Here is a 27,861-nt window from a genome sequence, read left to right on the forward strand (position 1 = left end):
CATCTACATATGACCATTGAAGAGCTTTCTTCCTTCGGTGCAGATTGATTTCATTTGAGTTTCATTTCAGCCTGCAACCATGGGTGTAATCCTTCGAAGAGCCAGTTCTCCCTATAGCTTTGAGCTAAAACTGAATGTCCAGATGTGTCTCTTCAGATCGCTTTCTCTCTAAGCCTGCCAAAGGGAGTGAGCTACAGTTCATTGGCATGCAAGAGAGGGTATTTAATATTTATGAAGGGGGCCAGATTTTCAGGACATTTCACATCGCATCAAGTTAGACATGGTCCCTATTTTGATAACTCACTGTCAGATAAATTATGAGTACCAGGCCATAGGAACAACAAATTGCCAGTCACTTCTCTGTCGTGTGATCCAGTTGAAGTCCTTTTCATTTAAAGCAGCGGTTCTCAACCTGTGGGTCGCGACCCCTTTGGGGGTCGAATGACCCTTTCACAGGGGTCGCCTAAGACCATCAGAAAACACATATATAATTACATATTGTTTTTGTGATGAATCACTATGCTTTAATTATGTTCAGTTTGTAACAATGAAAATACATCCTGCATATCAGATATTTACATTACGACTCATAACAGTAGCAACATTACAGTTATGAAGTAGCAACGAAAATAATTTTATAGTTGGGGGTCACCACAACATGAGGGAACTGTATTAAAGGGTCACGGCATTAGGAAGGTTGAGAACCACTGATTTAAAGGCTCCTGGTTCAAGGCAGGTCCCTATCATCCACTTCCTCTGTGTCCCCCAGCTAACCCAAGAGGCAAAAGAGCAGCAAGTCATAGAGGTGATTTTGGTTAACCCAAACATATAATTCTTTTCCTCCAGGGGGCAGCTCCACCAGCAGTGCTGTGAAAAGTGGACCCTGGTTAATGATGAGACCCAAGCCAAGATGGCCCGGATGGCTGCTGCAGCTGCATGGGGTTTAGGTAAGGCTTCCCTCATAGGCACCCTAGTCAGTGTACATCAGAAAAGAAAGCAAGGTACTGCGGCTGCAGGTAGGATGTCAGATCTGCAGAAGTGTCAACCAGTCTATGAGCCTCTGTCTTTTGCATCTGTCCCTACCAGATGATTTTGACTAACTTGTTAGACTTAGGTAAAAATGGCTTTGCACGGGGAAACCAAGGAAAGCAGTGAGCAAGCAACGAAATTCAGATGACTTAGCGAGGTGTATTTGGTTTTGTTTTGGGTTTGTCTTTTTGCTTTAAACAAGTTACTGGTTTATTTTCTCTCTGATTAAAGAAATCTCAAGTAGGAATTCCCAGACTGTATTCTGTCTCCATTGTCGTTAGCCTTTTTCCATATTTCTGCTTTGCATGGGGCCTCTGTGTTCAGTCTACCTCATGCTCCAGTACAGTTGCTGGAGCTCCACCCATCATGTCTTTCACCCAAGCAGGAACAAAGAGAGAAGAGAGCTGTCTCCTTTTATTTCTTAACTTTCCCAACATATATAAAAGTGAAGGGGATCACCTATTGAGCCCCCATATTCCTGTCACTGTCTCTAACGATTATAGTCATTTTAGCAATTTTGTTTTCTCCTCCTCCTTGCTGCCTGCCTTACTCTCATTCTTCAAGTATTTGAAAGCAGAGGTTTCCTTTTAACCCCCACAGGCTGTAGATTTCTGACCTCAACCCCCAGTTGAGAGGGTGACCAGTGTCTGTCCAGACATGTGAATGAGGGGGAAGGGGCCAGAGGATGTTGCGGGAGAAGAGCTTCACCCATCAAGCCCCGAGGAAGGTTACATAACCTCCCACCCACATTCGATCCCCCTTGAGTCACAGAGCTTATAGCCTTTCCTTTCATGAGCTCTGGGCCGGATTCAACACATTTTTCAAAAATAAATTACTTCCTGAGGAGTCATTGTTTGCTATTTTGCTTTTACCCAGAGGCATAGAGAATGGATGAGCTGCTGGGCAGGAGTGAAAGGCAGGAAAATGCCTTATGAAATTGGCAGCCCTGCAGTTTGCAGCTAATGAAGCTGATATCTTTTCTGCAGATGGTCTTAGAACCCCTGGCATTCGATACATGCTCACCCCACCAGGGGAAGCCATTCCGGCTGCATTCCTGGCTGCAACCATTTTCCCACTCGGCCACGACACAGGCTACTGTGCCATGACCTAGGCCATCTTTCTATTTATCTCCTCCCTTCCGAGGCAAAGGTACTGCCAGAGTGAGACGGGCAAACTATTTGTCTAATCCTGTCCCCTGTCTGGATAATGGCCGTTTTCAGTTGTTAAGGGGAAATATAATTTCCAATGTACCATTGAACTGGGAGATGCTTCACTAGTGAGGAAGAAAGCCATTCCATCTCACCTAGAGAAACCTGAGCGAGTTCTCCAGGTTAATGAGGTACTGCATCAAACCCTCTTGTCATGCGGGCTTTGCACTCGGGCCGTTCCTCCCATCCTTCATGGAGCTCCCTGGGGCAGCGTGGAGTCCTGTGTTCAGAAGACAGATGTGGCTTTGTTTGTGGGAATGGGTTGCTCAACCTTACAGAGTGTGGAGGGTTCTCTGTAGGATTTTGATACATCAGGCTCAAGTTTGTCTTGTTTGAACCCCAAGCTAAGTGCAAGTAACAATGACAAGGTCTCTTTGAGATGCTGCCTTTAGCCCAGGAAGTTGGCCACCCTAATGCTTCTCTCCCCTCCCCCTCCCACCGTGTGTGTGTGTGTGTGTGTGTGTGTGTGTGTGTGTGTGTGTGTAGGTCAGTGGGACAGCATGGAGGAATACACCTGTATGATCCCTCGGGACACCCACGATGGGGCATTTTACAGAGCCGTGCTCGCGCTACATCAGGACCTCTTCTCCCTGGCACAACAGGTAAAAACCACGTGTGTACCCAGACCATCTAGCAAAAACAAGGTAATTATACGTGGCCTGTCAGTTCCTAGGCACACGGTGCCTGTGCAGACAGGCTGCTGCCCTTCAGCTCTGGAGTCCGGTTCAGTGAGCTCCTCGGAGAGCATCACTCTCAGAAGAAGCAGGCTGCCAGCACATTAGCCGGGGCCACTTTCCTTTAGAGAGGGACAAGTGTGTTCCAGAAGGGACCATTGCATCGCTTTCGGAGTTAGCTTCTTGGATGCAATGTCATCACTGCATCCTTCTTACCACTTGCCTTGGCGGTCCTTGCCACAGAGAGAAACTGTTTGATCAGCCATCCCCCCTGCAGCAGAAATCAGTCACAGGTGTCTTCTGGTTCTGTAGGTGTGTCACACGTTGATGACCTTCCAGAAAAGCCAGTGCTTTATTTGAAAGCCCTGTGCTGACTTGCAGAATGACATAATGAAGCAATCACATCCACCCTGTCGGGCACCAGACTGTCTTGAATGAGGTGCTTGGGTAAATGACCTGAGCAGTTAAAGGATGGGGACATAGTAATTAATTAACCTTAAACATTCAAACAAGGAAAAGCTCCGCATGATGGGTTTTTAACTGGAGAAACAGCGTAGGCTGCAATTGCAGTCCCATTGGCCGTCCCTGGGGCCTTGATTTAGTGACAAGAACTGAGACGTGGGCCATGCAGTCACTGGCCCAAAGCCCCGTTTGTACATTCTTCTCCCAGTGTCAGAGGCACCCTCATGAGGACAGGTGCTTCTCAGCCAGAGATGACCCCACCCCCACCCCAAGCCTTGTGAGTGTTTGCACACTCCAGTTTCACAAATGTGACCCGCAAGAAAAAGGTGAAAGCAGGTAGATACCCAAATTGTCCTCTTGATATGCAAGAGCACGGTGATTCTAAGCACACATTTCCTTCCCTCGTTACCCAAGATTTGGGGTGTTATCATAGATGTTAAGCTTTTGGCTGCCATGCACCAGTACTCTTCCCTTGCCGTTCAGCTCTAGGAAGAGGTTTCTTCCCTTCTTTGGTGAATTTTTCTCTTTATCATTGGAATTGAAGTGAGACAGGTAACTTCTGCAGCTCCTTGAAAAGCCTGAAAATAACAGCACTACCCTCAGCTCCCAAGTCCAGCGTTCAACTCCAGGGGCTCCCTGTTTCTCTCCTAGTGCATCGACAAAGCCAGGGACCTGCTGGATGCCGAGCTAACTGCTATGGCGGGAGAGAGCTACAGCCGGGCATATGGGGTGAGTATCATTTTAGGGGCCCATTCAGCTCTTTTGTTCAGAGTGGGCTGCTGAGGACTCACGGGCTGCTGAGCACACGCCTGCGTGTTCTCAGCAGACACCCTGCACCAGGAGTGACTGAAATGAAGCCTGGCTTTTGGACGGCTCATGTAGCACTAAGTTGGAATGTGGTTTGCTTTCGTCAGGCCATGGTTTCTTGCCACATGCTGTCCGAGCTGGAGGAGGTTATCCAGTACAAGCTTGTCCCCGAGCGACGCGAGATCATCCGCCAGATCTGGTGGGAGCGGCTGCAGGTGAGCCTGGTAGAAAGCCCTAGGTGGCCCGCCCGCCCTCCTCACAGGCTTGTTTGCTTCGAAGCAGGCCACTCAAAGGCTTTTCACCTGAGCCTTTAGCTATGAGGACTGCCGCTTTCTAGCCTCCTTTTATTCTCTGGGAATAGAAGAAAATATCTTTTTTTATTAAATATGTTTTTTTATTGATTTCAGAGAGAAAGAGAGAGGGAGAGAGAATGAGAGAGAAACATCAATGAAGAGAGAGAACCATTGATCAGCTGCCTCCTGCATGCCCCACATTGGGGATCGAGCCTGCAACCCGGGCATATGCCCTGACCAGGAATTGATCCATGACCTCCAAGGTTCATAGGTTGATGCTCAACCTCTGAGCCATGCCAGCAGGGTGAAGAAAATGTCTTTAATAAGTGGCACTTAAGGCCAGCCAGTTGAGAATCTTCACCTCAAAATCAGTGGCTCTCAGTTTTAGCTGCAAATAGAGTGAGCTGGGGAGTTTTTAGGAATTCAGATACCCAGGCCACTTTCCAGACCAAATAAATCCAAACTTCCGGGGAGAGACCCAGGAGCAGCATCTCTTTAGCCTGAGTCCAGTGGGTGGCCAGCACTGAGCACCACAGCTCTAAACCCAGCCGCTGGTCACCTGCACCCAGCTCTTCCCATGGCGTTGCCTGATGTTCTCACTGACCAGTGCTGCCGTGTACAGTTCCTCGGGTCATGGTCATCCCATGATCTCTATTCAGACTTTTTCACAGAAGTGTCCAGTCCTAGAGAAGCTTTTCCATGTCCTCCATCAGTGTTTTCATCGTACATTTCTGATCATTTTAGCATGTGGAGCTGCCGATTCCAGGTCTGGGATTCAGCAGTCTTAGGTGTTCTTGGAAAGGGCAGTTCTCCCGTGCCTTGAGCAGGTAGGAGGGGAAGGAGGGGAAGTTCATCGGCAAAGACAGCCTTTGCCACTTCAGAAGCCACTTGTCCCCCTGCTTGTCATATTCAGCCTCCTCAGTTTTAAACTGTTTCCTCTTGGCCCAGTCCACACCTAAATTCTGTCTTCAGAATTTGGTCAATCCAGGTTGTGCTTCCAGGCTTTCAGTAGGCTGTGACAAAGCCTTTTGACTCCAGGCTGCATTCCTGCCTAAGCAGCTCAGGGCACATTCCACTGGAGAGGAAAGAGTAGCGGGCAGAGGATCGTCTGTGAATAGAGTAGTCGTTTATGCTCTGAAGTGAGCACATGTAGTTCCTTCACATGTTTTATTAGCAATTATGAAATGCCCAGTGAATGTTTTGATGGAAAATTGTCTGTTGGACACCAGAAAAGAGCAAGCATTGCCCACTTGACTGGTACACACCCTGGTTTCTTAAGTGCCTGTAATGGGGCAAAGAGTTTCCAAACCAGAGATCTGGTGAGTGTGCCAGGCTAACAGTGGGACTTTATCCAGTGGGAGATTTGGAAGGGGAGTGGACTAAATGAGCATTGGGGAGGGGAGACCCAGGTCTGACTTTACTGTGTCCAAGATACCGTCGTCATCATAAGCCTTCACCATTCCTAGCTCAGGACAGCAGGACATTTCTTGGCTGACCAGGGCCAAATTATTTCAACATCTGGGAGAAGCTAGCAGATGGTGAGAAGTCTCCAAAATACTCAGTATACATTTTCCTGTTTTTCTAACTTTCCAAATCACTTGTTACACTTAATGGGATAGAAAGATAATGGTTCAGGGCCTGAAAATAAAGCTTTAAGTCTGTGGTAGAAATTTGGCTCTTGTAGATGGCTTGCTGTCAAAATACTCAGCCAACTGCCTAGGCTTGAAAACTGCCATGTTGTGCACAAGTCATCTACGTTGAAATCCCCAGCCAGCATCTCCCTTGGGGCAGTATAAGAGGTCAACCCTAGTGGCATTGGGTCTCTTCTTGCCTTTGGTTCTTTATTTGGGCTCAGCCTGTGTCCTGTTTGTTATGTTGAAAAGCCTGCCATTATTGCTCCCAGACTTTTAGACCTATTTCCTTGGAGAACAGCTCATTTGGCTTCATGGAATTCACCGATGAAGCGGTAGATCTCAAAAAACCATCTCCTCATCTCCCCTAATGGTTGTCTGACTACTTATCAGTGAAGGTGGAAAAGGAGAAGCTCACTTCACTCTCAAAGTCTTTGGGTATAAGATTAGCTTAGCTCCTTTGATAACAATTAAGAAACTTTTTTTTTAATGAAAAAAAATTTATACATGTGAATGAATGAGGCACTTCCCCTTATATATGTAGTTTTCAGTCTGAGACGAACAAAAATGAAGAGGAAAGACTTTCGCCGGGCCAGCGTGGCCCAGTGGTTGAGCGTCGCCCTATGAACCAGGAGGTCACGGTTCGATTCCTGGTCAGGGCACATGCCCATGTTGCAGGCTCAGTCCCCAGTGTCGGGCGTGCAGGAGGCAGCCTATCGATGTTCTCTCTCATCATTGATGTTTCTATCTCTCCTTCTCCCTCCCACTCTCTGAAATTAATAAAAACATGGCGGGGGCTAAGGGGAAGGAAAGACTCTAAGCATAAGCAAGGACGAAAGTCTTAGTGCTGGTTTAGGCTCTAATAACCAGAAAAGTCAGTGCTACCAACTTGCAAGCAACACCGTGTGAAATTTTAATTATTTACACTTCTTTTTATACTTAGTTTTTTGGACTTTGAATGATACGTTTAATTTCTTTGTCAGTGATAGTCATCTTCAACTAGAGAAACTAAAGCAAAGAAAAAAGTTAAAAATGTATTTATAATTCAGAAAAAAAACTTAAATAATTTAATTCCTTTAACCTTCACTGTAGCCCTATGAAGTTGGTACTGTTTATATCCCATTTTACAGATAAGTCACAGGAAGTTCAGTAACCTGTCCAAAGTCACACAGATACTAAGTGACAGAGTCAGGATTCACGTCCCAGAGTCCCTGTTCTCTGCTTCTCGAGTTTTGAGGAGTCCCAGAGAGGGGTTTCAATCACACACAGTACCTGTCACTTGAGAAAGTTCAGATTATAAAAATGAATCTCTTTTCTGTTTCAGGGTGGATCTCGCTGTTGTTTGGGGGTGGGGGGGGGGGGCGGGTTTAAGTGAGGACATATGTAATCCTCACTTCTGACTGTTCCAGGGCTGCCAGCGTATTGTGGAGGACTGGCAGAAAATCCTGATGGTGCGGTCCCTTGTGGTCAACCCTCATGAGGACATGAGGACCTGGCTCAAGTATGCAAGTCTGTGTGGCAAGAGTGGCAGGCTAGTGAGTAACCCCCACCCTGGGATGGGGCGGACGCTGAGGGAGGAATGGCACGCTTGGTCGGCTCTGTTTATACCCTGACCTCTCTTGTTTTGAAGGCTCTTGCTCATAAAACCTTGGTGTTGCTCCTGGGAGTTGATCCGTCTCGGCAGCTTGACCATCCTCTGCCAACAGTTCACCCTCAGGTGACCTACGCCTACATGAAAAACATGTGGAAGAGTGCTCGCAAGGTCTGTATCTGGATCCCTCAACAGTAGGCCATGTTCTCCAGAAGGCTCACTGGCTCAGCCTCACTGCCTCCTCAAGGCCCCAAAGATAAGGGCGTCCACACCATCGTGTCAGGGAGCTTGCTTCTCTTAGGCAGCTATTTGGCCTGATTTCAAAAAGGAAATCATATTCAGGGAGATACATATATACCATTGACCAAACCAGTGAGTTTAATCACAGTTATGTTAGCAAGCAGAATGTGCTGGAACGTAGAAAACGCGCACTTTCTATCCCTCAGAGAAGATGGGCTGTTCAGTACCTAGAAGAGCAGCATGTTTGTGAGACACTGACAAACTTCCACAAGACCAGTTTGATGATCAGACTGCTTGTCTCCTTGCCTGTCAGCAGTTGGGGATTCAGAAGCAGCAGCACCCAGAGTGATGCTGAAGCCGGTGGGGACAGGAAAGTCACCCTGCAGCCAGTGCAGGCTTCCTCCTGCCTTATGTGCAGACAGGTCCTTGGGAGACGGATGTGCCTCCTGGGGGGTGGGGCGGGGGGGGGTTGTAGTTTCTATTAAGCAAGCTTCCTGCATGGTGATGATGATGAACAGAAGGTAGGCCCTGGAGGCAAAATGAGTACCTGCTGTGGCTCCTCAGCCTCCTCCTGTGGAACAGGCGGGGCCCCCACAGTGGGGCCTGCAGTGAGAAAGGAATGTGGAGCAGCCGCCAGAGCCATGGCCGCCAGAGAGCTGGTAAAACCGCAGTCGTGTCTGCCCACGGCGTACTTGGGAGATCCTTGGACTGGGTCTAGAAATTGACTTCTTTTGTGGGTTGTTGACCCTATGACACTGTCAGCCACTCAGAGTGGGGTGGACAGCCATGCACCCAGGCACTGAGTCTTTGGGGTTCACTTCAGTAGTAATGGCCCAAGTTTCCTTTTGTTTTCTTTTGTTGTTCTTTGGGTTTCTGGGGTTGTGTTTTTTCAGTCTCTGTAAGCCTCGCAAGCCAAAGCGGTTCTGATTCAAAGCCTGACCTCCCTCCAGGCAAATGAGAAAAACAGAAGGTGCTGGATCTGAATGTAGTCTGGTTTCTTTCCTATGTGCAGCCTCCAAGTCTTTGAACGTCTTGCCGAAGGCAGGCAGAAGGAGCCTTTGGCTAATATATCAACCAGGGAGTGGCTTCTTTCAACTTAGGACCACAGCCCAACTTCTCCACAGATTAAGGCCTTTTCTTAGGAACCCGAGTTCTGGTGGGAGACCATAAAACCACATGGGTGAAAATTTAGAAACCTATTTAAAGTGAGGTGCTGGGACCTCGAGCCCAGAGCTAGAGATGGCACATCTTCATAAGAGTTCAGGAGAGCCCAGAGAAGACCGACCGCTGAATAACTGCTAGTGAACAAGTCGCCTGTCTTCTGTGAGCTTTACTTTCCTCCACTGTAAACAAGGACTCTGCCTGGCCTGAGGCAGATGCAAGTGTTTGGGGAAGAGCAGCCCTGTTCTGCAGGAAAGCGTCAGGCACCCGCGTATGTCATGTAGTGTTTTCTCGGTCAAAATGCTTCACAGAATTTAGCAACAGTGTGCCCTTTCTTGAAATCTCTATCGTCTTGCCCAGAAACGCCCAGGCAGTCAAGAACCAGGAATACCATGCCCAGCTTAAAGCTTGGACCTGACAGAAGCCCCTTCCTCCAATGACAGTTCTGTATCTGTAAGGAGAAAGAATCTTTGTTCTCCTCCTCACTTCCCGGAGTGGAGAAAAAAAAGCATTTTTAATTCCTTGCAAATAAGTTGCCTCCATGCCACAAAGTAGAGAGAGATTAGATTCTCTCACACTGGATAAACGCACTAAACTTAACACTGGGCTTCAGATCCAAACTGATACCCAGCCTCTCCAGTTGGGGCAATTTATTTTTGGCTCAGCACCTTGTTGCATCTCCCAAACAGAGTTTTAACCGTGGGCTCTGAAAGCATCGGGCACCAGTTCCCAGTTTAGTTCTCACCTGCTTGATGCGCACACTAGTCACACGAGTGATCTGTCACCTGGTAGTGACTGATCTTTTCAGTACTGTCTCCTAATTCTTGTTTTTTTCTTTCAAATATGGTCAGTGTAGTTCTCATAGAAAGGAAGCTAAAGGAACATTTATCACTTCCCAGGTGTGGGATGCTAATGTAGTTCATTTTTCAAAGCCAGTGGTGAGTACTAGAACTCTACGAAGGCAGCTGCTGAGGGAAACAAGGTGTCTTGTTAGCTTTTGGAACATCTATGTGTCTGCCCTGTCCTCATGCATGGATTCGCTGCCTGATAAAGTGTTTGTCACATCGTTCTGGCTCGGGGTTAGTCCTAGCTCTTTTTTTACTTTTATCTTTTTATTTTGGAACTAGGGGCCCGGTGCACGAAATTCATGCACTGGGTGTGTGGGAGGGGGGAGTGTCCCTCAGCCCAGCCTGCCCCCTCTCACATACTGGGAGCCCTCAGGTGTTGACCCCCATCACCCTCCAATTGCAGGATCGGCCCCTTGCCCAGGCCTGACGCCTCTGACAGAGGCGTCAGGCCTGGGCAGGGGACCCTCATTTCCCCCCGTCACTGGTTCTGCCCCCAGCCCAGGCCTGATGCCTCTGGCCTAGGCGTTCGGCCCGGGCAGCGGGGACCCACAGCTGCAGCGGCCCCGCGATCGTGGGCTCCGCTTTAGGCCCAGGCAAGGGACCCCTAGCTCCTGGGACTGCCAGCTTCGACCGTGCCCAGCTCCCATCGCTGGCTCCACCCCTACTTCCTGCTATCACTGGCCAGGGTGGAAAAGGCGCCTGATTCTCCGATCATGGCTGGGGGGCAGGGCAAAGGCGGCCCCAGGGCCGCCTTTGCCCTGCCCCCCAGTTCTTAGCTCCCCCCTGGGTTTCCGATCACTGTCAGTGGCAGGGGGCTTCTTCCTGCTTTCCCTTTCGCCTCCCTGCACTGTGCCTACATATGCAAATTAACCACCATCTTGTTGGCAGTTAACTGCCAATCTTAGTTGGCAGTTAATTTGCATATAGCCCTAATTAGCCAATGAAAAGGGTATCGTCGTACGCCAATTACCATTTTTCTCTTTTATTAGTGTTGATGTCTTGAGTCAGCTTTCAAGTCTTCCTGCTTAAGGGGTTATTGTGCAAGTTTAGGTAAAGTGCCCGACACATGGCCCATCACACATACTTCATAAATGGTATGGTTCCTGTAGGCTGGAACCATAGGTTGGGGGCCAGTATACAAATTCATAGTCAGGAGTTATGGTGACTCCATTATTCCAGAGCACACAAGTGGCTCATCTTGTTACCCAACTACTTCTACACCGGAGACTGGCCCTGCCCCAGGACCTTTCACATGTCAGGTGACCTCCAGGTTCTTGATTCGCCCAGGAAAGACTTCAAGGACAAATTGGAGTGAGAACAAAGCAAGTTTTATTCAGGTAGAGGAAAAGAAAGAGGTCAGCACGAGTTCCACTGGAAAAAAAAACGAAAAGTAGATTCTGGTGGATGCAGGCCAGCTTGTGAGGGGGTTGTGCCAGCCCTAACTCTTAAATTAATACCAAGTACTTCCTGATGTTGAGAAGTATCTGAGGTTGGCCCTGGCCCCCAAGCCAGGGAGTTTCATTTTCCTTCAAGCCATCATCACTGACATGTTTCCTTTTTCTATTTTTCTTTTTTTTTTTTTAAAGAAGACTCACATGATTTACTGTAAGATCATTCTGACCTTGTTTATTTGAAGTGTTTATTCTATTCCCTCCTCTTTTGCAGCCAAGAACACATAGCCTCTTTTTTACATTCTCACATACTGTGTCTCCTCCATACGTTAAGAGATTGAATTTTCACCATTTTTTCCATTTGTGCTTTTGATGTTTGTGCGCTCATGTATGGACCCAATTTATCAGGATGCTGTGTGTCTGGATGTGGCGGGCTGATACAGACGGCTTGTAACTGACTCCCAGATCTCTGGCTGTCTCTACTCTTCCCTAGTTCGGCTACCTGTTCCTAATGTCTGTTTTCCTGTTTACCAGGAACTTCTGTTTCTAACCAAATGCCCTCTGCTCACTTGGTATGAAATCCCATTGCATACAAAGATTTAGCTGCTTGAGGTTGCTCTGAAGATACTGCTGTTAAGCCACCCTGTTTAACTGGGTATCTGCTTAGCTAGTGACCTTTTCCCCGTGGATGCACGGAGGGTTTGCCTGTCTCTGTGTTCTGATTTGGGTACTGAGGATTCAGTCAGATTTTTTTTTTTTTAATATATTTTATTGATTTTTTACAGAGAAGAAGGGAGAGAGATAGAGAGTTAGAAACATCAATGAGAGAGAAACATCGATCAGCTGCCTCCTGCACATCTCCCACCGGGGATGTGCCCGCAACCAACGTACATGCCCTTGACCGGAATCGAACCCGGGACCCTTCAGTCCGCAGGCCGACGCTCTATCCACTGAGCCAAACCGGTTTCGGCTCAGTCAGATTTTTTTAACTGTAGTTTTTGCTCTGCTGTAGTGTCCAAGGTACCACGGTGTTTTAAACAAATACTAAAGTTTTACCAGCTGAAATAATTCCCCATAAGCCTAATTTCCCCCAGGGCAATATATTGATAGTGAAGTAAGCAGTTATTTCAAATTACTTCATATGAATTGTTATTTCGGGTAGCCAGGCAAGTAGCTTTTCCAAGGCTTATTAAAGTAGTAATTACAGTTGGCCAAAGGAGAGCTGAGACTTGGATTGAAAAAATATGAATCTTCCTGAAAAGCCCAGCCTTCTCCCAGCAACATGCCCTGCTGGTCCTCTGTCCAGTAAGTTCTTACCCTGCATTCAAGGTGCTCTGTTTAGAGAGGGGTGGGCTCACATGCCTGTGACATTTCCCATGAGGTTGGGCCCCATGCCAAGTGGCTCCCTGTGTCTTTGTCCTGCTACAGATCGATGCCTTCCAGCACATGCAGCACTTCGTTCAGACCATGCAGCAGCAGGCCCAGCACGCCATCGCCACCGAGGACCAGCAGCACAAGCAGGAGCTGCACAAGCTCATGGCCCGGTGAGGTCCCCACTGGCCAGGGCCAGTCACACTCCAGCCCTGCCATGCCAGCAGTCTCTGCAGCAAGGGGAATGTTCGAGGCTCCTTGGGCAGCCAGTTGCTTACATCTCTCACCATTTCCTATAGGGATCCCAGGCAACTATCAAATTGTGCTGCTCCAAGCCTCTGCTACTTATTTCCACAGGATTCAGCAGCCCCTGAGCACACAGGTGTTCCCCTCCTGGGTGTCTGGCTTCAGAGATAGACTCCTTGTTTCCAAATGCCAGATGTGCTGCTGATTTGATGTGTGACTTTAAGTTACTGAACCTCTCTGTGCCTCCAGTTCCTCATCGTATAAACAGGAGATAGTGAGCGTTCCTATTTTCTAGGGTGGAATTAAGTGGTGTGAGGATTAATGAAGAGAATACATTGTCAAGCATTTGGAGCAGTACCTGGAGCAGAGTGGCAGTCAGTGAATGCCAGCTGTGAATATTGTCACTATGAAGAATGGAGGAGAAGGGAATGTGAGGGAGAAGCCATATGGCATGCGGCAATAAGGAAATTACTCTCACTGCTGTCACCCACAAAATTGGATTTGGGAAAGATAGGTCCATACAAACCTACTGTTCCTGGTCCCTGGTTTAAGCTAGCATTGAAGGATAAAGGTCCAGAAGAAAAGATCTCTATATATAAAAGTCTAAGCCAACCCTTCAACCGGCTGACCAGTAGCTATGATGCACACTGACCACCAGGGGGCAGATGCTCAATGCAGGAGCTGCCGAGCTGCGGTGACTTGGCAGCTGTGGTTCTTGGCTGACGCACCCAGAACCAGAGAGGAGGAAGCCCAATTCCAGAGTGCGTCACCTGAGAAATGCTCTCTCGCAATCCAGGTCCCCTTGGGGGATGTTGGAGAGCCAGTTTCAGCCCGATCCCCACAGGCCAGGCCGAAGGACCCCACCGGTGCACGAATCTGTGCACTGGGCCTCTAGTTATACCATAAAAATTTATCCCACACCCATCTTTTCCCTCCCGTGTAGTTTGCAATTCTGTTGGTTCTATCATGTTGCTTCCTGAGAGCAAGTGTAACCTCAGAAAGGCTGTAGTGCTCTCCACCATAACTCCTTCTTGGGAGCAACATGAGGGGCTTGTTTCTCTGTTTCCAGGTGTTTCCTGAAACTTGGGGAGTGGCAGCTGAACCTCCAGGGCATCAACGAGAGCACAATCCCCAAAGTCCTGCAGTACTACAGCGCCGCCACAGAGCACGACCGCAGCTGGTACAAGGTAACCTGACGCAGGGCGCGGGGCTCCCAGCCTGCCTTCTCCAGATGGCACCCCAGCACCCGACAGCCCACTGTGCTCCTGCGTGCTCATGGTTGGCAGCTGGCCTGATACTGTGAATTTGCTTCTTTGAGTGCCGGGACCCGATCTGTCAGGCCCCTTAGAAGTATAATCAGTGTAGAAAGATGGATTCTTTTATTTGAGAAAGATTTATTACACCTTTGTTACACACATGGCTGCTGTCTTCCAGCCCCTTAGCTGCTTGTTCTCCTAGGAGTATCTGGACACATGGTTAATCTCCGGAACTTTATCTTCCCTTGGGTCAGCTGTTCCTTCCTAGCTCCTTTCTGACTTCCATTCCTGCCTGCTCTTCATCTAAGAACTTAACTTTCTCTGTTTTTATTGGAAAGCTCTGGGTAACATCCTGTTATGCTGTAGGAAACTTTTCAAGAAGATAAACAGAATTAGGAAATGCATAAAAGATACAACTGACAATAGAGGAGCAGTTCTTGGAAGTGTACATTGAGGGGCCTTCTGGTAATAGCTGCTTGGTGCAGCAGATGTCACTGATTTCTTTCCCGCATCTTCTTAACCTGCTAACGCTTTGTCAGTTAATCCCCCGGGGCTCTAAACTTGTATCTGAAAATCCCAGAAGCATCTAAAACAAAAATCTTATCTTTATTAAAAAATGCCCAGTTCATGCTATCAGCATAATTACTCTAGGACAGCTTCAGTCCAGGGCTGGAAAAGTAAATCCAGTAAACCCTTAAATATCTGGAACCGTACTAATTTGAGCTGTTTCCTAACCAGATGACTTTGCTTCATCCAACGTTTAGGAAAAACACAAATCACATGAAAAAAACTGCTTCTAGAAATTTTAGATTTTTCCTGCCTAGTATGGGTTCATGCTGTCTTCTCCACCCGTGGTGTAGTCCTTTGTGCTTGCAGGGGCTGCTTCTGTCTTGTCACCGTGTCCCCCAGCTCAGGGCCTGGTGCAGAGTAGATATACAAGAGGTATTGGTTGAGTAAATGAGGATGTGGGAGAACTGTAGATGTGGTCATTGTAGAATTCTTACTCATCAAGTAAAGTTCACTTATGATCAGTCTCTCTGCTTAGGAGAAGAAATGGACACGTTTTTATTAAAGGAAGGTTTTAGCAAGGAACACAAAGGAATTTCATGATTATTTAGAAAGTCTAATTGCAAACTTACCAGGCGCCCAATCCAGCGCTGCCTCAGGCTTCCTGCACCACTCAGTGCTGTGCCATAGCATCACTGCGGCCCAAACCTCAGGTGTGACTAGTCCTGTTTTATCCAGCAAGCATTAGGTTCCTTCCCGCAAACAGTCATTGAGCTGCCAGGTGTGAGGGCTAGACGGTGAGCAAAGTTCACCCTCCACAATGTCCGGGTGCTGTAAATGTGTTCATTTTCCCACTGTCACATGACCTGGTGAAGACCTTCACCATCACTGCCCTGCACCTGTGCCCTCTGACATCACCTGGTTTATGCACTGTTGCCAAAGGAAAGCTCCATCTCCTACAGAATGAAAGGAGACCTCCTGGGCCTGATATGATATGCCGGCCCCTCGGTGATCTGACCCCTCACTTGGCTAGCCTTCCCATCACCACTGTCCTGCACACACCTAAGCTTCAGTCACATCAGTTTCTTTGTTTCCTGTCTGGCCCGCCTGCATCTTTGTCCCTGTTCTTCCCCCGCCAGGAAGTCCTGACCGCTGCTCTCGGTTGTTCTCTCCTTGCCCATCAAAGGCTGCCCCAGACCTACCCCAAATCCCTCTGTGAAGCTTTCCAGGCCCTGTCCCTGGCATTCCCATTGTCCGCCTCTAATTGCCCCTGTCGCATTCTGCCTGTCTTCAGGTTTGTGAGTGAGCCCCCGACTAGACTAGAAGGTCCCTGAACAGGACCAGGGCTTGCTCCTCTCACATGCCCTTCCCCCACAGCACTCATCACAGTGGCAAATACAGTAGGTGCCACAACATGAGTGAGCCACATCGACCTGAGTTGAAGTTTGGCTCCAGTGACCAATGAGGAAGGGCAGTCACAGCGCTCCTCCTCGGCTTTGTCCTCAGGCTCTCAGCCCTTGATGCCCAAGCCCCGCTCCGCTGCTGCTGGTCACAGCGTGTTGTCTGTCCCCACTCTGCCCCACCCAGGCCTGGCACGCGTGGGCAGTGATGAACTTCGAAGCTGTGCTCCACTACAAACATCAGAACCAAGCCCGCGACGAGAAGAAGAAGCTGCGTCACGCCAGCGGGGCCAACATCACCAACACGACCACTGCCTCCAGCACAGCAGCTGCCACCACCACCGCCACCAGCACTGAGGGCAGCAACAGCGAGAGCGAGGCTGAGAGCAGCGAGAACAGCCCTACACCCTCTCCTCTGCAGAAGAAGGTCGCTGAGGTACCCAGCCCTTCCTCCCCCGGGGACCGACTCAGGCACCAGGCACTCTGAGTGGACACGTGGTTGGGCTTATAGGAATCTGAGGCTTTCCTCCAAAGTGCCAGATGGAGCTGGAAAGCATTGCTTATTTGCCATGTGGCATCGTTGGAGCTTTTGTATGCATCCTTGTGTTTGGGGAGCTGACATAGCCCCGGGCCAAAGAATGAGTTCCTTGTCGTTCTTCCGGGGCATGAGCTCATTCTCCCAAGGCCCTGCACCTGTGTGCGTGGGTGGCCGTGCACATCTGCCAGTCCACTCTGAGGACAGCCCGGCGGGATCCTCTGTCTTTGGGCTGTCAGTTCAGAGTGTACCCTGGGCTGTTCAGAGATTCAGCCCCGCCTCCTTTGCCACCCTGTTAAGGAAGCCACCATTACCCCAAGGTAATAACAGTTATGGCACCACTGCCATTTATTGAGTACCTGCTATGCGCCAGGTACCGATTTAAAGGCTTTTCATGCATTGCCTGACTTACTCCTCACTGCCACTCTTGGAGGTGGGTACTGTTAGTATGCTTTTGCCCATTTTACAGATGAGAAAGCTGAGACAAGAGTGTCACTAACACATACGTTTCTACAGGATCTATCCAAAACCCTCTTGATGTACACTGTCCCCGCCGTCCAGGGCTTCTTCCGTTCTATCTCCCTGTCACGAGGCAACAATCTCCAGGATACTCTCAGGTATCAGGGATGGGAAGGGGAAACTGGTAGGCCATGGGAATGGCAGAACACAGAAGTTATACATAAAGTGCTCCTTCCCTTCCCCACCCCGATCAGTACATCCAAGAGGAACAGCTGAGCAGGCCCCACCCCTGTGGGTGAAACCTGCAAAGATTAAGGAGGAGAAGTGGCCTGAGGAGTCTTCCTGTGGTTTGTCCCATAGAGAAGAAGAAGCTCACCTGTTTGTTGCAATATTGGTGAACTCCTCTCAGCTTTAGAGCCAGCTCTGAGAGGCTAAATAAATGGCATGGACCCGCCAGGCCAGAGGCTGCAGGTGACAAGGGCGGCCTCCTTTTGTTTTGGGATATCCAGCTGGCTAAGCGTCAGGTTTCTGAATTGCCACTGGTGTCTAGGCGACTCTTTCTACGTGTGCAAAGATTATCCCTGTGTTGCCCATGGGCCCATCTATTAGATTTCTGAGTTTGTACCATGGTGATCCCTCTACCTTATCTGAATGCAGTGATTGATCACTTGGGATGATCCTGTGGTGTTAGTCGAACACTGTGACCCCTACCACCCACCCACTCGCAGTGGTCCTGAGAGCAGACACCTTGGAGAGCCACTGATTTGAGGTCCTGCCAGTTCTTCTCCTCTCAGTCTTAAAGGTGAGAAACACAGAGGCCGGGAAACAATGTCCTGTGACTCTCATTTTTCTTTTCCAGAGTCCTCACCTTATGGTTTGATTATGGTCACTGGCCAGACGTAAATGAAGCCTTAGTGGAAGGGGTGAAAGCCATCCAGATAGACACGTGGTTACAGGTGAGGACACGTTACAGGTGAGGACACGTGGTTACAGGTGAGGACACGTGGTTACAGGTGAGGACACATAGTTACAGGTGAGCATGGGTCAGCTCTCACTCCTCCATCTCCTCTTAGAGCCAAGCAGTGTTGGGAGTAGCAGGTAGCAGGGAGTACAGTGGTGAGGAAGTAGGGATCGGTCCCAAGGTCAAGACTTCATATTTTCGTTCGTTTCTTTTAGAGAACTGAAGGGAATGAACCATTTCAGTGCCCAACAGAATCTACCAAAACAAGTGACAAGAGCTAGTCCTTGCCCTGAATAACCAGAGTTATTTCCATGTCTCATATGCTGCATAACTGTGTCTTTTTTTAATAACAGGTTATCCCTCAGCTCATTGCAAGAATTGATACGCCCAGGCCCTTGGTGGGCCGCCTTATTCACCAGCTTCTCACAGACATTGGTCGGTATCACCCCCAGGTATGTGGAGACGTTGGGCAAGTTGCTCATTGACAGCTGCCTTTTGCTTTGGTGCTCAGCCTTTCCTAAAGCCACTCCAGAGACAGTGAGGAAATGGGGCCGGCACCCTACCCTGCTAGAAGCGTCTGCCCTGCTGGCATCCCAGTAGCCTTTTTCAGAGAGCGAGGGCCCCGCCTGGTACTCAAACGAGATCAGGATCATTCAGTTTCTTTTGTCATCCTCCTTAAAGTTAGTGTCGGGCTCCTGTCACACATGTTTGCTCATAGTCCTCTCTGTTTGCTTCAGGCCCTCATCTACCCCCTGACTGTGGCTTCTAAGTCTACGACCACAGCCCGTCACAATGCAGCCAACAAGATTCTGAAGAACATGTGCGAGCACAGTAACACCCTGGTGCAGCAGGCCATGATGGTGAGTCGGGAGCCGTGCGGGCTTCCACTGACCCTGGTTGCCGGGCCAGAGGGCTTGAGCCATTGTTTATCTTCCTCATGACAGTGCTGCATGCTCCCTCTGGCTGCCAGAAAGAGCACCTTCTGTTTCTCCAAGACATTCTGAGTTTCCTTTATACTTGGTCTTCTCTCCTCCCCTTTGGGATCCAGGTGAGTGAGGAACTCATCCGAGTGGCCATCCTCTGGCATGAGATGTGGCACGAAGGCCTGGAAGAAGCTTCTCGTTTGTACTTTGGGGAGAGGAACGTGAAAGGCATGTTTGAGGTGCTGGAGCCCCTGCACGCGATGATGGAACGGGGACCCCAGACGCTGAAGGAGACATCCTTTAACCAGGTACGGGGTAGCAAAGCCTGACAGACATGGCCCAGAGCCTTTGTCAGACACCTTTCCTTCTAGCCTTTCAACTGACTTGAATAAACTGTACTGTGTCAGAGGTAACAGGATATAAAAACACCAGAAATTTAATTGTCATTAAATTATAAACCCCCCCAAAATTTTAAGTGGAAAACCACGAGATCCTACTTTACCTAACAAGCCATCCTGAAATTGGGAGCTCCAGGACTGGAGAGCTGCAGAGCGGCCCTTGTTGAGCCAGCCATGCCGCTGCCTCCCAGCCAGTGTGCTCCGAGGGGCACTGCTGTCTGCTGGGATTTAGCCTGCGGCTTAAATCAACACCCGGGACCATTTGTGAATTTCCCCTGCATTCCTCTCAGGCATATGGTCGAGATTTAATGGAGGCCCAAGAGTGGTGCAGGAAGTACATGAAATCAGGGAATGTCAAGGACCTCACCCAAGCCTGGGACCTCTATTACCATGTGTTCAGACGAATCTCAAAGCAGCTGCCTCAGGTAGGATCTTCAGGTTCTAGCAGGATTAACTGTCATTATAGTCCTTTCTGTTTTACTACCTGCAAATGTTCTAACACTAATCTGCTTTTACTTGTACTTGCAAATTTGGGACGAATCGTTGCTATTAGCAGTTCATTAAAAAAAAATACTTAAATTGCATTTTAGTTCCTCCGTGGAGGCAGAAAACTAATCCCTGTGGTAATTATTCACAGCTCACATCCTTGGAGCTGCAATATGTTTCCCCAAAACTTCTGATGTGCCGGGACCTTGAATTGGCTGTGCCAGGAACATATGACCCCAACCAGCCAATCATTCGCATTCAGTCCATAGCACCATCTTTGCAAGTCATCACATCCAAGCAGAGGCCCCGGAAGTTGACACTTATGGGTAAGTACCACTATGTGCATCTCCCTCGCACCCTGGCTGAACCCCTACCCCGGCTTGGAAATTTCTGCTTGCTGTTCACACTAATCTTTCACATGCTCCGTCTCTCCTGTGTTTACTGTGAGGGGAATAGAGGACAAGTGGATTTCTCCTTGTTCCATCCTCCTTGGGACTCCTAGTCCTTCATAGAGCTGCACTTGTGTAAGTGAAGCATAACGATCCTGCACAAAACCAAGTGGGGGGCATTGTGAGCTTGCAGCATGGAGGAACTGTGAGGCAGCGGTGGGGGAACTGGTGAGGCCCACAGAACCATCTGGGTGCGTGGACGTGACAGGCTACATTGAAGGAAGACCTCTGAGCTCTGGACTATTCTCTTTTTTTTTACGATCACAGCCCGTCTTTGTGGGAAATGATTGTGTAAAATCCAAACAAGTGGGAATGAGTTCTCACAGTGAGGTTTGCTACCTGTCAGGATAGTTTTGGGAGGCCTAAGTACTCTGGTGGCACTTGGAGGTCTTTTGCCTTTAGTACTAATGCTCATATTTTCTAAATGCAGTGATTATTCATCAGCACCAATTCCTCGTCCACAGAGATTGTCTCTCCACAGACGGGTATCTTCTAATACTAAAACGTGTCAGTCAGGTTCCCGGCAATATTTAAGAGACCTAATGAAGGAGCTGTTTCCAGAGGTGTGAGCAGAGTTAGGAGAACCAACAATGAGAAGCTGTTACCTCCACTCTCCAGACCCATCAAGGGCTTGTACCACCAGAAGCTATAGCCCAGTTAGAGGGACGTAGCTGCTTCTAGAACTGTGGCCGGGCTGGGTGTTGGGCAAATACCCTGACCTCTTTCTCTTCCTGCATTCTATACCCTGACCTCTCTCTCTCTTCCTGCATTCTTACCTCCTGCCAGTGCCCTCATTGGCGAAGCCCAGCTGGGGGCCCAGGTGATACAGCCTGGAGAGGCCAGGCTTCTCAGGTCAGAGCAGGACAGAGAAGGCCAGAGTGTGTTGGGAAGGGAAACATTCAGAAGACCATTTCTATGCAGAATCATTCCTGGTCCTGCCCTGGCTAGTGTGGCTTAGTTGGTTGGAGCATCATCCCATGCACCAGAAGGTCACAGGTTTAATCCCCAGCTGGGGCTCATACAGGAGGCAACCAATCGATGTATCTCTCACATTGATGTTTCCCTCCCTGCCTTCCTCCCTCTCTAAAATACAATAAAAAGAATCATTCCTGGTCCTCAAAGACAGAGCTTTTTAAATTTAATTAATTAATTTTGGTTAATCATCACCCGAAGATATTTTTCCATTGATTTTTAGAGAGAGTGGAAAGGGGAGGGAGAGACAGAGAGAAACATCGATGTGAGAGAGAGACATCAATTAGTTGCTTCCTGCATGCGCCCCGACAAGTGCCAGGGACCCTGCAACCCAGGTATGTGCCCTTGACCAGAATCGAACTGGGACCTTTCAGTCCACAGGCTGACTCTCTATCCACTAAGCCAAACTGGCTAGGGCTATTTATTTATTTTAAATATATTTTTATTGGTTTCAGAGAGGAAGGGAGAGGAAGAGAGAAATAGGAACAGTAATGATGAGAGAGAATATTGATCAGCTGCCTCCTGCACGCCCTCTACTGGAAATGGAGCCCGCAACCTGGACATGTGCCCTGACTGGGAATCGAACCATTAACTCCTTGTTCATAGGTCGATACTCAACCACTGAGCCACACCAGTCGGGCTCTTTTTAATTTGAACATCACATTGAGGAGCACCGAAAGCAGGGCTGTGTTCTCTTTGTCAGTTCTAGGGAGTTTTAATGCAGTCTGCAGGATCTTTTGAAGACAGTGGTGGTCTACCCCCTGACAGGTTTAAGACCCTCTGATCTCCACTAACTGCTCCTACCATTCCTTACAGGCAGCAACGGGCATGAGTTTGTTTTCCTTCTGAAGGGCCATGAAGACCTGCGACAGGACGAGCGAGTGATGCAGCTCTTCGGCCTGGTTAACACCCTTCTGGCCAATGACCCAACATCTCTTCGGAAGAACCTCAGGTATTCCGGATGCATGGAAATGGCAATGATTTCAGAAGTCTCCTAGTTTTTTCCTACATCTCTCCTATGTAGTCACGTACTTGTATGAATAAAAACAAGGAAAATATATACCTGACAGGAAGCCATTGATAGCCGAGGTATCAAACACAAAAAGAAAAATCCTCCATATTTTTAGAGTATGCACATGTGAAATGTCTTTAACAACCTCCGAAGGATCCAGAATGGAACACTTTGTGGCCATTAGACTGGAGATTCTGCAAGTTTGATGTGTTGTAGCTGAGGTGGGGTTCCAGCCCAGCCAGAGCTTTCCTATCCTCAGTACTCTTACCCCTCTTTCTATTAAGAATATGAATATGTACATTTCTAAGCTGAGTTGGAACATGTGAGAGGTTTAGAAATTTAGGCTTAGAAATAATCACTGAATTTCCCCTCAAAGCACTGAGTTTGTTAGGCTGGTTGAGAGACTGCTGTGCTTCTGTACTGTCACTGCACCATCTTTATGGGATACCTTATTCTTTGCCAATGCCCTCATCACACACCTCACAACAGCCCTGTGCAAAGGGTTCATTAAAACTAGTTTGCATGTGCCATGAGCGGTCAAAGGTGTACTCTGTTTACTGTACAATAACCCTGCTTTCCTGTGGGCACCAGCATCCAGAGATATGCAGTCATTCCTTTATCAACCAACTCGGGCCTCATCGGCTGGGTCCCCCACTGTGACACGCTGCACGCCCTCATCCGGGACTACAGGGAGAAAAAGAAGATCCTTCTCAACATCGAGCATCGCATCATGTTGCGGGTATGTGACGCGACTGCCAGACCCAGCCCTATAACGTCTCGGAGGCGAACTTGACCAGGTGGGGAAGGCTATGCAAAGCTGCTCTTCTGTGCTCTTCTGTATGTCCATCACTGAAAAATCGATTTGAGGGAATTAGCCATTAAAGAAGGTTTAACCCTTCGAGTGCCAACCAATATCCTAGGAACTATGCTAAAATTGCCAAAGCATTTTTGCTGATTTTACAGAAGTTTAGGAAAAAAATTATGAGTCGCAAGTAAATGAAGTTACATATTCAATTTTAGAACTACAAACATTCAGCATCATAAGTAATCTGCACTTAGGTGCCATCTGTCAATAAAGAGTGAACTACTAGCATCTAATAGTGATGCTGCAGGAGGAGCACGATAGCGCACCCAGCACTCTAGGGGTTAAGGAAGTGAGTCCTAAAGAAGACAGCCTTCTCTAAGAAACAGAAGGACCCTAAAGCCCAAAATTTAAGATTTCACCATCCGAGGTGAGACTGCGCAGTATGACTTATAGTACCCAATGCATACAGCGCTGGCCTGTGGAGAAATAATGTTAGGTGCTGTGTAGGTGATGAGAAAGACTTGTTCATTACCCAGAAACTACTTCTCTTATGTCTCATTCTCACCAGTGGACTTGTGCTGCTGTGAGGCCTGATGTTTTACCCTCAGGCTCTGGTAGCTCCGGTGGTCCTAGGTGAGAGTGGCCCCTCCCATTTTTTCTTTTGCACCGTTCTTATTTCACTTCTCCTTTTGGCTGTGGTGGTGAAATTGGAACCAGCTCTGTCTCGACCTCAGCCTTATTTCTTCCTGGGTTTAAGCTGCTTGTCTTGGGCTGCTCTCACAATGGTTGTGTCCTGATACAGATGGCTCCCGACTATGATCACCTAACTCTGATGCAGAAGGTCGAGGTGTTTGAGCACGCCGTCAATAACACAGCTGGGGACGACCTGGCCAAGCTGCTGTGGCTGAAAAGCCCCAGCTCCGAGGTACGGCACTCTCGGCTCCACGCACACGCTGCACTTTGGCACCCACTCTTGTCAGGAAGCTTTCTCGTGCTCATGCTCCTGTGGGCGCATTCTGTCATGATTAGCTGGAGATTATGTGCAGTCTTTTATTACAAAGATTAAATGGGTAAGCCGTGCACTTTAGCAGATGTAGATTTAGTACTTTAATGTTTCTCCTGTTACTTATGATAGTATTTGAGTTCTTTATATATTAAGGTGATTAAATCTTTTTCATGTGTGTTATAAATTTCCTGTTTATTTGTTGCTTTAATTTTGTTAATGGTATGTTCCTTGGTTTTTAATTTTTGTTTTTGTTTTTTATATACAGGCATTTTTAAAGTTATAAATTACCAGATTTTTAATTATTTAAAATTTGTGCCTTTGGCTTTATATTTAGAAAAACCCTAATTAAGGAAAAAAGAAAAAAAAAGGCCCTCTGCACTTCAAGATTATATCTTTTTACATATATCGTAATAATTATAAGATTTGTTTTTGCATGTAAATCTTTAACCCAATTTGGAATCTAGATTAGGATATAAATTTTATTTTCTTATGATGACTAGCCAGTATCACAATATTTACCATATAGCCCATCCTTCCCCTATTTAAAAGATTATTTTTGTTTGTTTAAATATATTTTTATTAATTTCAGAGAGGAAGGAAGAGGGAGAGGGGATAGAAACATCAGTGATGAGAGAGAATCATTGATTGGCTGCCTCCTGCATGCCCCACAGTGGGAATCAAGTCTACAACCTGGGCATGTGCCCTGACCAGGAATTGAACCGTGACCTCCTGGTTCATAGATAGATGCTCAACCACTGAACCATGCCAGCCAGGCTCCTTTTTGTTATACACTAAATTCTTATATGCCTTTGGTTTTCTTTCTAGAGTGTCTATTCTCTTTCATTGATCTTTCTGCCTGTTTCTCCTCAAGTACTGTACTATTAATACAAGACTCTTCTCATTGGCTATTTTCCAGATACGTTTTGGAAACATTTTGCATTAAATGTGTCTAATAATTTGGGAGGATATCTTGACAATCTTAAGTGGATATCCTTAAATGGATATTTTTATTTATTCAAGTCTTTACATTTCTAAGCTGAGTTTAATTTACCTATTCATCTAAGTTCTGCACATTTTTTAGTTTATTTCGAGGATGGGTTATTATTTTTTGTAATTGTGAATGGGATCTTTATTCCATTCTACATTCTAACTGCTTATGGTAGAGTATAAGCAAATAATTGATTGTGTACACTTATGTGGAAACTATTTAAAGTTTCCAGAGCCTGGTTCACTCGTGCTCCTGTGTTCTAGGTGTGGTTTGATCGAAGAACCAATTATACCCGCTCTTTAGCTGTCATGTCCATGGTTGGGTATATTTTGGGCCTGGGAGATAGGTGAGTGAGTTTAATTTGTTTCTTTAAGTCTTCTTCCTCCATTGTGGTATTCTTGAGTGGTTTCATTTTGTATCCCAGTGAGATTTCTGACCATTGGTAAACGTTTGTATTTTGTACTTTAGGCATTTTTTGCGGCATCAACCTTAGTCTCCTATTTATTATCCGTGCCTGCGAGCAACACATCAAACTAAAGGGAAGGAAAATCATAGTTCAAGGGCACTACTTTCTGCATAGGTTGGTTTCATGTATTAAAAAACCATATTAAATCCAGTTGATTTGATTGATTCAATAAACATTTATCAATCACCACTATGTTAAGATAAATAATTCTATTTCTGTAATTAAAACCAACCAAAGTAGATCCTGCCAATATTTCTTCATAATAAATTTCATCTTAATGTACTGACTGCAGTAGTGGTTAAGGAATGCACAGAAATTGACTCAACAGACTTTTTTAAAAAACTACTTCTCTTATGTCCACTATTTTTTCTCCTGGGATCATGTCTCATACACTTATTTGAGAGTAAAAATAATTTTATCACACAAAAATAATAAATACTTGTGTGTGTTTTAAAAAGCAGAATGCCTGTTTACAGAATTCAGGTGGTCCTGCCTGGATGGGCTCAGGGCGACAAGGCCCTGTGATAGGTCCTGAGCAGTAATGACAGAGCCTGTCACTCTGAGATGCCAGCTCTGCCAGGAACAATTTATCTTGTGACTAGATTATCATGGTATTGTGGGCAACTTGTGATTCACACAGATAAATCCTGTTTCAGACCTAGGGTAGGGGTTGGCAAACTTTTTCTTAAAGAGCCAGATAATATTTTTGGCTTTGTTGGCCATATAATACGATCTCTGTCACAATTGCCCATGTCTGCTGTTGTAGTACAAAAGCATCCTGAAGCAATACTTAAACAAATGAGCATGACAGTGCTCCAATAAAACTTTTATTTACAAAAACAGGTGGGGGCCGGGATTTGGCCTGACCTGTGCTTTGCCAACCTGTGGCCTAGAGTATCACATACTTGTTGATTTATTTATCAGTGTTGCTCTCTTGATACCCTCCCTCTCTCCCCTCTCCTCCCCTGATCTCTATTCGGTTTCTCAAAGACACCCATCCAACCTGATGCTGGACCGGCTGAGTGGGAAGATCCTGCACATTGACTTTGGGGACTGCTTTGAGGTGAGCACATGTTCCAGAGCAGCACAGAAGCTCACCTTCCCGGATGACCAGTTTTCACCCTCCTCTGACCGTTTTGGCAAACTCAACCTCACCCCTGCTCTCCTGCCAAGGTGCTAGGAAGTCAGTCTGAAAAATGAAATCCGTGCTCTTTAATACTTGGTTTAGTTGGATTCAAACTGCCCTTGGGGTAAGGGCACTCACTCACTGAGCCTCTTTGAATAGAGGACCCTCATCCTCCGCATGGCCTGCTGGTCCAAGGCCTGAGCATGATGCACACTTTTTCTTTTTGTTTCTTCTTCCCCTCTTTGTCTTTTTTCCTTCTTAGTTGTCTTTTAAATCCCTTTTCAAGTCCCCTCACTAAACTCAAGTTACTTCATTTCTGTGCTTAATTGAAATAGAAAGGAAAGGAAAGCCCCCCTATTTTCCTGGCATTAGCTAAAAAAAACAATCTAACGACTAGATTGGGTTTTTCCCTGTATTACCCTGTAGGTTGCTATGACCAGAGAGAAATTCCCAGAGAAGATTCCATTTAGACTGACAAGAATGTTGACCAATGCTATGGAGGTGAGTAGATACTGGTAACAAGCTGCTTTGAAATAGGGGCAATACAGTTAGAACCCTGACAACAGACTTGCTTGTTAGAGCTCACCAGTTCCCCAAAATGCCTGGAGTATTTTTGTAGTCTTTTTCTGGTATTTTCCATTGTTTTAAAAATAATCTTTGAAAGTATTACCATTCTTTATGTCACATGAATCACAATGTTTCATATGAATCACAATTGTGACCTCACTGATCCCTTGTTCTGAAGACATTCCCAGCCTGATACATGGGTACTGGCCTGTGTCTGCTTCCTCAGTGGGGGTGGTGGACCCTCTCGACTGTCTGACTTTTGGTCCTGAGGCCTTAAGGGGCCAGTATCAGTGACTTGTGTGGTGAGTGGCTCTGGCCCTTGTGCAGGTTACTGGTCTGGATGGAAACTATAGAATCACATGCCACACCGTGATGGAAGTGCTTCGGGAACACAAGGACAGCGTCATGGCTGTGCTGGAAGCCTTTGTCTACGACCCCTTGCTGAACTGGAGGCTGATGGACAGTGAGTATTAGCAAGTGCCTGGGAGCTGGAGTCCACACCCTCCCAAATGAGGAGTATTTGACTCAGTACATTTCACCAGCCTGTGGCCCTTCAAGCCTGGAGCCTGAGCTGTATTACTGAGCAATTGCAT

At 47.3% G+C, this 27,861-nt stretch overlaps 1 protein-coding gene across 4 annotated transcripts in view; it reads left to right on the top strand.

Moving 5' to 3' along the window:
- Positions 1 to 27,861, top strand: part of MTOR (mechanistic target of rapamycin kinase) — a 115,944-nt gene that overhangs the window by 81,245 nt on the left and 6,838 nt on the right. For 3 of the 4 annotated variants that reach the window (XM_059691265.1, XM_059691264.1, XM_059691266.1), the window contains 23 exons: positions 847 to 947; positions 2,724 to 2,839; positions 4,025 to 4,102; positions 4,288 to 4,395; positions 7,514 to 7,639; positions 7,735 to 7,866; positions 12,764 to 12,879; positions 14,022 to 14,139; positions 16,303 to 16,551; positions 17,167 to 17,267; positions 17,969 to 18,065; positions 18,424 to 18,522; positions 18,808 to 18,930; positions 19,119 to 19,301; positions 19,682 to 19,816; positions 20,029 to 20,203; positions 22,115 to 22,250; positions 22,902 to 23,049; positions 23,918 to 24,040; positions 25,373 to 25,455; positions 26,566 to 26,638; positions 27,128 to 27,202; positions 27,596 to 27,731. In XM_059691265.1, coding sequence (XP_059547248.1) covers positions 847 to 947; positions 2,724 to 2,839; positions 4,025 to 4,102; positions 4,288 to 4,395; positions 7,514 to 7,639; positions 7,735 to 7,866; positions 12,764 to 12,879; positions 14,022 to 14,139; positions 16,303 to 16,551; positions 17,167 to 17,267; positions 17,969 to 18,065; positions 18,424 to 18,522; positions 18,808 to 18,930; positions 19,119 to 19,301; positions 19,682 to 19,816; positions 20,029 to 20,203; positions 22,115 to 22,250; positions 22,902 to 23,049; positions 23,918 to 24,040; positions 25,373 to 25,455; positions 26,566 to 26,638; positions 27,128 to 27,202; positions 27,596 to 27,731 — 2,831 coding nt within the window. Of the gene's footprint in view, positions 1 to 846; positions 948 to 2,723; positions 2,840 to 4,024; positions 4,103 to 4,287; positions 4,396 to 7,513; positions 7,640 to 7,734; positions 7,867 to 12,763; positions 12,880 to 14,021; positions 14,140 to 16,302; positions 16,552 to 17,166; positions 17,268 to 17,968; positions 18,066 to 18,423; positions 18,523 to 18,807; positions 18,931 to 19,118; positions 19,302 to 19,681; positions 19,817 to 20,028; positions 20,204 to 22,114; positions 22,251 to 22,901; positions 23,050 to 23,917; positions 24,041 to 25,372; positions 25,456 to 26,565; positions 26,639 to 27,127; positions 27,203 to 27,595; positions 27,732 to 27,861 lie in introns of those variants that run through there. The other variant, XR_009452110.1, reaches the window with a different exon arrangement.

The sequence above is a fragment of the Myotis daubentonii genome, chromosome 3, assembly GCF_963259705.1.
Source record: "Myotis daubentonii chromosome 3, mMyoDau2.1, whole genome shotgun sequence".
Lineage (NCBI taxonomy): Eukaryota > Metazoa > Chordata > Mammalia > Chiroptera > Vespertilionidae > Myotis > Myotis daubentonii.